At 57.6% G+C, this 12,382-nt stretch overlaps 1 protein-coding gene across 11 annotated transcripts in view; it reads right to left on the reverse strand.

Moving 5' to 3' along the window:
• Positions 1–6,339: 6,339 nt before the first annotated feature.
• Positions 6,340–12,382, reverse strand: part of BIN1 (bridging integrator 1) — a 46,693-nt gene continuing 40,650 nt past the window's right edge. For 6 of the 11 annotated variants that reach the window (XM_087819932.1, XM_087819929.1, XM_087819935.1 and 3 more), the window contains 4 exons: positions 9,462–9,551; positions 9,115–9,225; positions 8,711–8,812; positions 6,340–6,972 (listed from right to left, as the gene is read on the reverse strand). In XM_087819932.1, the coding sequence (XP_087676058.1) occupies positions 6,865–6,972; positions 8,711–8,812; positions 9,115–9,225; positions 9,462–9,551 (411 nt within the window). In that variant the 3' untranslated portion in view covers positions 6,340–6,864. Of the gene's footprint in view, positions 6,973–8,710; positions 8,813–9,114; positions 9,226–9,461; positions 9,552–10,244; positions 10,353–11,903; positions 12,012–12,382 lie in introns of all 11 variants that reach the window. The other 5 variants (XM_087819925.1, XM_087819924.1, XM_087819931.1 and 2 more) reach the window with 3 other exon arrangements.

The raw sequence follows: 12,382 nt of genomic DNA on the forward strand, positions 1-12,382 counted from the left end.
TCCAGACCTGGGGGCAGAGGGGCTGACACCACCCGCAGCAAGAAGTCTCTGAGAGTGTGCCCGACAGGCTGAATGAAAGGTCCCTTTGCCTCTGTGGGTTCAAGCTCAAAACACACACCCCCAGTGAGTATCAGACCAGTCCCAGGTGAGGGACATTCTACAAAATACCTGACCCCCCAAAACTGTGGGGGCCATCAAACCAAGAAACCTGACAGCCAAGTGTATTGTGGGACCTGGGGAATCCTGGAACAGAATAGAACATTAGGGGGAAATGAGAAAGTCTAAGCAAAGTATAGAGCGCTGGGCCGCACCTAGTGTGCCCTGGGGGCCGTCTGAGTCTGCGGTGTGTGTCTTTCACTGGGGCTGGGAGGCTGCCGGTCTGCGGAGACGGAGTTGGTGACTGCGGGCTGAGGGAGAGGCACGTCCCGCTGCTGGAACCTCGTACAGGAGAGGCCAGAGGGCTCTGCAAGCCCAGTTCTCACACAGCTGCCTGTAGCATCCTCATTAACTAAATAAAATGTGCTGCTTTTCTAGTTATATGCTATGTATGATTTTACCTTTATAAAAATATTCTGCGATACTTCTTAATTCATGCAACAACCCCATGAATTGACTGTGTTGTGACTGCCGTTTGGTAGGAAGCAGGTCCAAGGCAATGCTGCATCATAAAGGCCAGGTGGCTCGGGCCAGAGCCCCTCACAGCTAGCCCAGCAGCCCTCCCGCGCCTGAGTACCACCCAGGCCTCTGCCCCGTCACTGCCCTGCCCGTGCCTTCGGGAATCACCCTTCCCTTGGCTCCAGGGCAGAATGGCTCACTGTTCCTTCCTACCTATTTTGAAATTTTCAGTTCCTGCCCTGCTGTGTCCTAAGACCTTTGCTGGGCAGCGGGCCCTGGGGAGATGGCATATTCCATGCACTACTCTCTGCCTCCTGCCCAGCAAGTCCTCTCTCCTTGCTGCCTGGCGTCAGCTTCGATGCAGAACTCAGGCCCTTCTTGAATTCCCCAAAGCAACACCGACGCCCTGAAGGCTCAGGATCAAAGGTGGGACTGCCAGCCCAGCACAGAATTAGAAACAATCTGCACTGAATGTCAGTCTTCAACGCCCTACAGACTCGTCAGGTGTTCGCTGCAGGGACTTCCTCCCCCAGGTCCTTTCTCAGGCCGGCCACCTGCCATCTCCGCAGGCCCCTCTCCCTCCACACTTTCCTCCTTGCTCTACCCTTCCCCTCACACCCACCTCTCACCCCCCACAGGCAGAGGCAAATGACTCTGTCGTGAAGGAAAGTCCTCTCTGGCTTCTCCCATTCAGCCTACGATGGGGGGCATCATCTTTCAGAACCAAACATGATCTTTTTTTTTAATCGTCACCCGAGGATATTCTCTCCATTACTGCGTTTCAGAAGGGGGGGCATCTATGTGAGAGAGACGCGCCAAAGGGTTGCCTCCCGCACTCAGACAGGGCCGAGCCTGCAACCAAGGCAACTGCCCTTGACCGGAATCAAGCCCGGGACCCTTCAGTCCTCGGGCCAACGCTTTAACCGCGGAGCCACACTGGCTAGGGCCCAAACATCATCTTTATGGTATCTTTCCCCCAACAAATGACCTTTTGACTCTGTTAAGAGAAAATCTGCCCCAACTTTAAACTGTAGGCAACTTTTTAGCTAGAAATTGCTTTCTGCTTATTACATAGAAATCTAATTTCCCCAACAGATGATGCTGTCAGCATGCAGTGCCTGCAAACCGTTGCTGCTGGCCTGAGACAGTTCCCGGAGAGGACGTTCCAGAGCATGCCGGGCACTGCAGTCTCTGTGAGTACAAAGCACACACAACACGCTATTTTAAAAGATAAACATTCACTTGGATGAGCTGTTGGACACACATCTTAAAATGCAATCCCTGCCTTGCGATCTCATGGTCTCTCAAAAGATTCTTGTAAAATAAAGATCAGTGGATCGCAGGACAATGAAGGGAAGCCAAACTTGGCAAAGCCAGCATTTGGAAAGGGAATACCTGAGCAAGCGAGAGTCGAGGCTGGTGCACCTCAGGGCTCCGCAGGCGGCCCACTCTGGAGTTCAGCGGTTTGATGACAGCCTCCTTACCCAGACACTATGGGGAGCCGGAAGGCGGACAGCTGGAGTCCCCCAGGCGGCACTGAGCAGTCCCTCTGTCTGTCCACTGCCCTGGGTGCCAAGCTTTGCCCCTGTCAGGACACAGGCTGAGACACAAGTCCACCCTGGGCCTGGGCACTCGGGTCCTGGAGAGGAGGGACACCAGCAGGCGAGGGGAAGGGCCTGGCCGCAGTGTGGCAGAGAAGAGACGGACAGAGGGAAGAGGGCGTGCGGCTCAGCTGTCCCCGGGGTACTAACTGCAAGACCAGGACTGGAGGAAGTGGAGTGGTCAGGGCCCAGTCCTGCAGGGTCTAGGTAAGGGACCTGTGTGGGAAATGGAAACTACTGGGGGATTTAGACACAGGCTTCATGGCGGTCAGAAGCGAGTTTACGAAAAACCACCCTGGCAGCCAGGGAGTACTCCAGGGATGAACCTACAGGAGATGCCACAGAGGTAGTGAGACCCACCAGGACACCATCACATGCGCGCAGTGAAGTCTAGCGCTCCCATTTCAGCCTGTACAACCGCTTTTTTTGTTGTTTTTTTAAAATATGTCTTTATTGATTTCAGAGAGAGGAAAGGAGCATGAGAGAGAGAGATGGAAACATCAATGATGAGAGAGTCATTGATCGGCTGCCTAGCTCGCAACCCGGGCATGTGCCCAGCCGGGGAACCGCACCCCGATCACCTGGATCCCAGGTCGATGCTCAACCGCTGAGCCACGCCCGGCCGGCCCAACCGCTCCTTTGGAGATAAGCAAGAGCAACAAAATTTGGTAAACAATGACCTCTTCCCCTCCCCTGGCTCTTTGTAAACTCTGTAAAAGGTTTCCGCTGTAAAAATTCCAGGGAGTAAATTCCAGGGAATAGTTAACCAAGAAAGCTAATGAACACTTATCTTAGCTTCCGTCGCTTCGCTAGTCCCCACCTGCCCCCTTAGCCAAACAGAATGTGGTTTCTGCCTTTATACTCTCTCTGCAGAGACTGTTCGGGCTGCCAGTCTGTTTAGGGCATGAACCCCTCGCAGCCACCAACATAATAAATCTCCAAACACTCAATTTGGTCTCTGTGAATTAATCTCGCGAAAACTGGGTATAACAGCAGGAGGAGGTGACAAGGCCTAAACTCAGAGATGAGGGAGGGACAAAAGTGATCCAGGATTTTTTTTTTTAATCTTCACCTGAGGATATTTTTCCATTGCTTTTCAGAGAGAGTGGGAGAGAGCAACATCAATGCCAGACAGACACATCGACTGGCTGCCTCCTGCATGTGCCCCACCTAGGCCAGGGGTCAAGCCTGCAGCCGAGGTATGTGCCTTTGGCTGGAATCGAACCGGGGACCCTGCAGCAGTCCACAGGCTGACGTTCTAACCACTGAGCCAAAACCTTCTAGGGTAATATTTTTTTTTGTTGTTTTTTTCATTTCAAAGAGAGGAAAAGGGAGAGAGAAACATCATTAATGAGAGAGTTATTGATCAGCTACCTCCTACATGCCCCCTGCTGGGGATCGAACCCACAACCCCGGCATGTGCCCTGACCGGAAATCAAACCACAATCTCCTTTATCATACATAGGTCGATGCTCAATCACTGAGCCATGCCGGCAGGGCTTTTATTTTTTTCAATCCCCACCTGAGGATATTCTTTCCATTGCTTTTCAGAGAATGGAAGGGAGAGAGAGAAACATTGATGTGAGACACATCAATTGGTTGCCTCCCATGTGTGCCCCGACCAGGGCCTGGGACGAGCCTGCAACCAAGGTACGTGCCCTTGGCTGGAACCGAACCCAGGACCCTTCAATGTCCATAGGCCAACGCACTAACCACTGAGCAAAACCGGCCAGGGCCGGAATTCTTTAAGGGGCTGCCAGAGGACTTGGTGGCAGACACCAGGGCACAGAGCAATCAGGCACTTCGAGTACCAGCAAGCCCCACAGGTGTGATGGGCTTATCTGTGTTGCACAAAAAGAAAAAAATGTCAGGAGATGGCAACCAGGCTGGAATGAACATGACTGTGGTGACACCTCCATCCTGCATGCTCAGCGAGGGGCTGCACCTCCAGCCCTCAGGCCAGGCAGGAAGCAGGCTTTTCTCTTAGGAAGGCTTTGGCTTTGTATTTAAGAAACAATGCCCTCCCTCATCTCCTTGGCTGGGACTGGGACATAAAGCCACCCAGAGCTACAAGGAAGATTTAGTGGCTTTAGGGGAATTCATTGGTGCCCTGAACGAAATCAGAGTTCAGTTAGGGAGGAGCACGGGGTGAGCACCCAGCAGCATCCAGGGTGTGCCCTATGTTTGAGGTGCCTCAGCATCTGGGGAATTGGGCAGGTGAGGACACCTACCTGAAGCCATAGATTTGAGGTCCCCAGCTCGAGGTGAAGGGCTGAGCTGGCGGCACACCCTCCTACCCCAATTATGTGACTGCTCTATAGAAATTGTGCTCTAGACCTATCAAAGCAAGAATGGGTGTGTGTCTGGCTTCCAGAAGGATCCATGGCCTTAGCCCTGGGACAATCTCTGGGTGTAAACCTTGGCCTGCATGAGCATCTCCTGGGGGGGGGGGGAGCGGGGAGCCATGCCTCCTTTCTGGTCACTGGCAGTTCACACAGGGCAGGATACTTCAGGGACACAAGCCAAACACTTGGTATTGGCATACTGGGGGGCAGGCCTCTGTCTACACTAGGACCACAAGCCTTTCCTTAGCCAGCCTCAGCATCGACCTTCGGCCCTGGGCACTGTCCTTGGCTGACTGGGATGGGAGACCAGCTTCCTTTCTCCCCCTGCAGTGCAGACCCCAAGGGCTGCCAGGAGGGCAGCTTCTGTGCTCACTGCTAATGACTCTTAACTATCCTGAGAGGTGCCTCTCCTTGGTGACTTGCTTTTCCGCCGGAGAGCCAGCCTGGAAAGTCGTCCTCAGCAGCCTGCCCAGGTCCCCTCCCGGGCAGCCCTGGAGACCCAAGAGCAAGGCAGCAGAGGCTGTGGACTGACTATTCCATTCTCTCCAGCCTCGTGGACCACTGCTCTGGAGGGACTTCTCCTGAGGCCTCTCCAGCTCCTCAGCAGCCAGTGCCACAAAATTCCCTCCTCCCACCTCTACCACAAGGTTTCTCAGGTGCCTGACTTTCCCTGGCCTCGGCCTCTCCCTGTCTCCTGAGCTCAGGCTCCTCTCTCCCTCCCTCCTGAGCTCCGGCTCCTCAGCAGGAGTTTGAGCCCCAAAGGCCTCTCCAACGCAACAGCAACCTCTTGGCCAGATTTGCCTAAAGTGAGCCTTCCCTGTGTCAGCTTCTGGGAACCCCCACTAACCCTAAAGGCTCAGCAGACACCTCCTCCCATGTGAAGCCCGAAGCCTGGGTGTAGCTTTTGCCTCCAGAACCCTGCGCACACCACCACCCACCACCCACCACCCACCACAACAGCCCCTGCTGCGGTCTTCACTGTTCCCCTTCCCCCGAACTGTGAGCACATCAGGGGTGGGAGCCACATTTTAAGTCCTAACATCTCCATGCCTGCTGGGAAACGGTGAGTGAGTGAATGCCTGAGACTGCATTTATACATAGGTGCACCTCCTGCCATAAGTCTCCACGTGGCTGAGGAAGGCCACACTGCTACACAGTCCCCACGGTGGGCAGGTGCTGGGATGGATATTCCTCCTGGAACGTGTAGGCACAGACGCACATGGGTGACCTTCCCAGCCACACACTGACTTTCCTAACGCCAGCCCAGGCGGACTGGACTTCTCGAGAAGCTGAGCGGCCGAGCTTGCTCCTCCCGGCTCAGGTTTTCCCCAGGTGCCCGGGCCAAGTGCTCAGGTTCAGACCCGTCCCACCACTCACCTGCGAGCCACCAAACCTCCTTGGGCCCATTTCCTCTTCTATGAAATGGAATCCTGGCACCTGACCCCCAAGTTCTCACATTATTAAATCACATCACTTAGGGTCACACCTAGCAGACTTCTTGGCACACAGCTGGTTCTTCAAGCTCCTGTCCTCCCTTGCTATCACCTGGCTTCTACCATCTCCATCCCATCCGGCCACCAGCCAAACTCACCAGTGCTGGCTGTGCGGCTGGTGGGAGGGCTGCCGTGAATCAGCCTCTTGCCCAATAGCACATGCCCAGGGAGAGAGCCTGAGGGGGGCTGTGTCCCAGGAAAGCTCCAGACAATCCCAGTTACAATACACAGGAGACAAGAATGGAGGGAGAAAAACATACACACTTTCTAAGCACTTTTGTCAGGTTTTGTTTCATTTTGTTTTGAACACTAAGATTTATTTTCAAACAGCACACAGACGGTCTGCGGGGCAGGGCCAGGCCAGACAGTTGTCTGGGGCGCAAGATGTCTGGAGAGACTGGACCCCACCCACAGCAGCTGCCAGGAAAGGAGGACCCTTGCCCAGGTGGCTCAGCCAAAGCTTCAGGCAAGCGCAGTGGCTCTGCAGCCCCCAGGCCCTGTCCTTGGGCCAGGGACACAAGCTGTTGCAGACACCCAAAGGGCACTGGCAGGGGAGGGGCGGCCAGGAACTCAACTAGGGGACACAGCAGCTTCGAACACTGGTGATTCGACCAAACGTGCCGAAACCAGGCTCTTTGGAAAACAACCCCATCTTTGGAGAACCCCTCTTGGCTTAGGTCTCTCCTCTCGATTTCCCTTTGCTTTCCAAAAGTCCAAAAACAAAAACAGAAGAAAAAAAAACCCACACATTTTTCGGGAAAAGGTGTTCTTCACACACCCAGAGAGCTGCACCATCTCCACCTGCTGCCCTCACTGAACACGCTCCGTGAAGTTCTCGGGGAAGACTCCCTGGCATTTATCCAGCTCCTTGTGCTGGTTCCAGTCACTCTCCTTCACGCCCATGAGCCAGCCTTCATCCTGAGGGAAGCAGAGCACCCAGATCAGACAGAGATGGGGGAAGGAGGGTCCTCACTGGGGATCAGCTGGGAAGATATCCCCTCCTCTCACCTGTCACCCCCCACTTAAAGAACACCTCCTCCAGGCAGCATTCCCTGCTAATCTCCCCAGACCCAAACCTGACTACCCCAGGGCCTATCTGCTCTTCAGCAGGAGGATTTAACTCTGTCATCTGGCAAGTCCTCTCCACTCTGGAAGGCCGCCTGACTGCAGTGCTGGCCTGGATGCGTCTGAACAACTCCCTCAGTCCCAGCCAGGAGCTTCCCACCATCCAGTACCCACAAGGGACACATCACAAGGACATCTGCTGTCCTTCCAGATTTCCACAAGCAATTCCAGAACGAGCTTCTGGCACTGACCACTTAAAAGCTTCTAGAGTGACCCAAGGCCACCCCACCACGCCCTTCGACTGGGCCTCTGCCTTAATGCTGACCCCTCCCAGGGTCATGACGACCTCCCGGGCCCCAGACCCAGACCCTGGGCCTTTGGCTGAGGCCATCCCTGCCCTGTAGCCACACTATGCCTGGTGCCCACCTACATCCTTGTTGCTTCATTCTGGTCATTACCTACTTGTCAGACCCTGTGTATGTCCTAGCTGAGCCACTTTCATCGGCCCCAGATGACTCCAGCTATGGGCCAGGTCCAGGATTCTGTTTCTGAAAACCCCACCCTGCCCAGGGCTAGACCATGAGGGAGATCCATGGAGTGGAGGTTTAGAAGAACAGGCTGATTCAGCGCCAGGCCCGGGAAATCCTGTCACTCAAACCCCCAGCCCATGTGGCTTCAGTAAGTACCTGGTGCCCTAAAGCCCAGCCTAGGACCCCCACCCAAGTTGGCCTCATCCCAAACCCAGCCCTCCTCTCACCCTCAGTAACCTGACAATCAAACCACACAGACGTGTCAGTGACTAAATGGGTCAGTCTAACCAGGACCCCTACGCACCGTAGATGTCACCTGGATATCAAGGGGGGCGCCCCAACCCACCACCGACACCCACAAAGGCTCACTCGACACCCACAGTGAGATTCCTGCTGCAGGGCCACAGCCACGTGCACAGAGCAGCTCGTCCCAACCTAGGAGATAGTGCTGTCTCGCTCTGGCCAGCCCTGCCGCCAGCGAGCCCACTGCGGAGGCAAACGGACAAGGAGAAGCCACAGCAGGAGGAGGTTCTGAAAGGCAGCTGGGGGCATGGCTGGGGTGCTCAGGGTGCCTGCCAGAGACCATGCACAGTCCCTGTAGTTCTGTGTGGATGGACGCTGGGCCAGCCTGGAGGGGGTGGAGTGCAGAGCCAACGGGAGCCCACCGGGAGGCCACCGGGAGGCCACCAGGAGGCTACAGAGCTGGCACCTTGGTGGCAGTAAGCAGGGCAGTAGGGCTTATGGAGGGGTGGCCAGGGATCCTGTCCTGGGAGGAGGGAGAACTCAGGGCAGGAAAGGGGAAAGTGGAGAAAGAAACATGCAGAAGCTGAGAGAAAAGCAGACAGAGCCAGAGGAAAGGGGGACACAGAGGGGATGGAGCAGATCATGTTCGAGGAAGACAGGAGAGCGCACAGAGACTGCAACAGAGGGGGATGTGACACCATGGGAGGCAGGCGTAAGAAAGAGAGGGAAGGGGCAGGATGAAGGAAGAAAGGCGGGGGAAGGAGGATGGGAGAGAGGCAGTCAGAAGGGAGGGAGAGGCCCCGCTCCCATGGCCTCACCTGCTCCTCCGGGTTCTGGAAGGGGATCACTAGCACCACGTCCCCGGCCTTGAGCTGCAGCTCATCCGTGTCAGTGGCCGTGTAGTCGTGCTGGGCCTGCACCTGCAGAGGTTGGACGAAAGCTCGACACCCCTCCCCTCAAAGGCACTTGGTCCCACTTGCAACCTGAACAGTGCACCAGGCCTTGCGGGGGCTTTGGTGTGGTGGGCTACACAGTGACCAGAGTGCGTGAAAGTCACAGGGCCAGGGCACAGACACCACCTCACTGATCAGGTAGCAGCAGTTGTGGGAGCTGGACTTTGGGCCAACTACATAACCTTCTCGTCTATAAAGGGGGTGACTCCACCCCCAGAGCATCGTTGGATAGTGGCAATCAGGCTGTGGGATCGACAGCCTGGGCTCACCTTGAACATAAACCCCGGGGGCAGGTCCACGCGTGCAGCCCCAGTGCTGCCCTCCGCAGTGCCGTTCACGGCTGCCGAGAAGGTCTCCACCACCACGGCAGGCAGAGAGTTCTGGGGAGGAGCAGAGGTCAGCGTGAGCAGGCAGTGCTCCTGGAGGGCAGGGACCACAGGCAGGGGAAGGGGTGTCTGAGCCTGATGCCAGCCCAGCCTGCCTCCAGTCTCCCGGACAGGAACTATGACCTGGACAAAGCAAGGACAACGGGCAACACAGAGCTGGGAGGCGCAGGCAGGTAGGACGACAGGCAGACAGCAGGGAAGAAAGGCAGGGCCCTGGCCCTGAGTCTTACGGAGGCTGCTTCACTTGCTGCTGTCTCCCCGGGCTCCTGGGCTCCAGCCGCAGGTTGGGTCCCACCCGCCACCTCTGAGGCCTCTGCTGGCTGCAACATAAATGCCGGATGGGGTGAGACACAGGGCAGGCACCGCCACCAGGGCAGGGCAAGGGGCAGAGGGCAGCACCCGCGTGGTGTCAAGAATTGGCCAGTGTCTCTGCACAGTACAGAGAGCCCTGGAAGAAAGAAGAGGCCCTGGGCTTGGGGAACAGCTTGAGAAGGTGCTGGCATCCCTGACGCCTCCCTCACAGGCTACCGCCGGGAGAGGACGCAGCACCGGCTGGGCACCATGACGGGGCCCAGGCAAGTCACGGGGTGCCCCTGGCGCAGCCAGGCTGCCCGGGACCAGCACTCAAACAGCCACTCCAAGCTCGGGGAGCAATCCCACAACCCTCCTAGCTCTGCCAAAGGAGGGGCTGCACAGTGTAGGGTAAAGGTCCAGTGAGAGAATTCTGAGTTCTCACCACAGCCAGCGGGTGCCCGAAATGCTCCTCCCTCCCAGAGAGAGGCCTGAGCTGGAGGCTGGGGTGGGGTTGGTGAAGGGCAGAGGGGCTGATCTGACCCCAGCCAACCCTAACACAAGTGATAAGCCCTGTCCTGCAGCACCTGGCTTGTGGCCCTGACCTCACCCTCTGGCTCACGGAGGCCTTGTCCATCCTGTGCTCCCTCCTCTGGGCTCATCTTCCATGCTACGCCCCCAGGTACTGGGGAGAGATGGGGGGCTGGCAGGTGGACACTTACTTCGGCAGGCCCCGGCTCGGCCGTCTGGCTGGGCCAGGCCACAGCAAAGGTGCCCTCAGCAGCGCTGGGCTCCCCGGAAGGTAAGCTGCCAGCTGGACTCTCTGTGGACTGGTGAAGACCACCAGGGAGAGCAGGGTGGGAGGGCGGGAGGCAGGGAGGACAAGGTGGTGGGTAGGGCACGAGACAGAAGGCAGGCATGAGTCCCCCGTGCTGGCCGAGGGGAGCTGGTGCCTGCGACAGGCGGCCTGGTTGGAGCCCAGGGGACAGATGCAGACTCCCTGCAGGGACACCTCCTTCCACTCCCTTGATCCCACCACTGCCAGTGGACAGGCAGGCGGGACTGCCCTGTACTCTCAGCACCCACTGGAGACCTGCTGCCAGGATGGCTCTGCCCACCAGGCCTCCTCCAGGTCTGCCCACTCCCTCCAGGCCTCCTCCAGGTCTGCCCACTCCCTCCAGGCCTCCTCCAGGTCTGCCCACGAGGCCTCCTCCAGGTCTGCCCACTCCCTCCAGGCCTCCTCCAGGTCTGCCCACTCCCTCCAGGCCTCCTCCAGAGGGCAGCCCTACCATGGGGCTCTCCAAGCAGCTGGGAGCCTGGGCTGCCAGCACCGTCGCACCAGCCCTGCTCCTGCAGGGCAAGTCTTATGCCCTCCAGAGCTCCACACCAGAGCCGCTGGGTTATGGCAACATGTGCCAAGCAGGCTCTGCTCACACAAGGGCACCTAACCTCAGCTTGCCTTTCCCTCCCTGTCCTTCCCGTCCCAAAAGCCCCCTGACTGCCACTGCCCCGTGTGGCCCCTATGAACAGAAAGCTCCTCAAGGGCAAGGACCCTCCACTCCAAGGTTGTCCTGGCTATAAGTCTCAGCCCAGCAAAAGGACACCATGTCCATCCTGGCTGACCATGGTCACTGTCTAGGGCCACTCACAGGCCCTGATAACTGTGCCACACTGAGAAGGACCCCCTTCTCAAGCTGAACCAAGGAGCCCTTTTACCATAGGGCCTGGCTAGGGCATGGTGCGTCCACAGAGGGGAAGCAGAACAGCTGAAGCCAGGCAGGTGCGGTGAGCACCTGCATACGTCGAGTGGCTGCCCTGGGACAGGCACAGAGCAAGCAGGCTTACCTCCCAGAGGTCCCAGGGGATTGGCTGAGCGCAGCAGAGGGAGAAGGAAAGGGTTAGCACTGAAGTTACAGACGGGGCAGGTGAGCAGTCCCCAGTGACCCCCACCCCATGCCCACCCAGGGCCCTCAAGCCAGCAGGCACAGGTTAGCGTGAGCCAGGCTGGGGTCCAGAAGGCTGAGTCCTGGACTCCTCTCAGGGCTACAACCCCAGGCCAGGGAACACCCAAACAGGGTTGCTGCTCGAGGCACAGGGTACTTGGGGCGGACGGTACATTGCCAGGTGAGCACAGCTGACCCTTCTCCCAAGGGCCTCTCACCAGCCTGTCTGCTCTCTTCCCTTCCCCCACAGTCAGAACCAGAAGAGGTGACAAGGGTCAGGGACCAGAGTGGGAGTGGGAGAAGAGCCTGGTGACCCTAGGATCCCCAAAGGCTCGGGACTACACTGGCAGGCCCACACGGCCTGTGGGGACACATGAGCCCAGGGCCCAGTGGCCCAGAGGCCAGTGGGCACATAGGTGGTGGCAGACTCAGACCAACCTGACCAGAGGGCGTGGGCGCCTTCACAGGGCTTGCCACAGGCGGGAGGGGGTCAAAGTCCAGGTCCAGCAGACTGGCCTGCTCCGAGAATGGCCCCGGGGCCTCAAACTTGGCAGCAGCAGCAGAGGAGGAAGGCAGTTAGTATCCAGAGAAAGCACACAACACACACACACACAGCAGGCGCCCATGCTCAGGGACGTGTCCACTTACACACAGAGCAGTGCCATCCTCGCCAGACACTGGCACACGTCCCCACCCACACAAGCCTGGCACCTACCTCAGTCATCCGCAGCAGGCCAACTATCTGCCAGACCAATGCCAAGCCCCCCCCTCGCTCGCTCGCTGGTCTCTGCCCTACAGGCTACAGAGGCGCCTGTGCCTTTCTGCTCCCTGCACCACAAACTCTCAAGACCTCACCATGCCCCCCAGAAGTGCAGGTAACAGACCAGGCTGGACATGACCACACTTAGTTCCCCTGA

The sequence above is a fragment of the Miniopterus natalensis genome, chromosome 8 (assembly GCF_054644295.1).
Source record: "Miniopterus natalensis isolate mMinNat1 chromosome 8, mMinNat1.hap1, whole genome shotgun sequence".
Lineage (NCBI taxonomy): Eukaryota > Metazoa > Chordata > Mammalia > Chiroptera > Miniopteridae > Miniopterus > Miniopterus natalensis.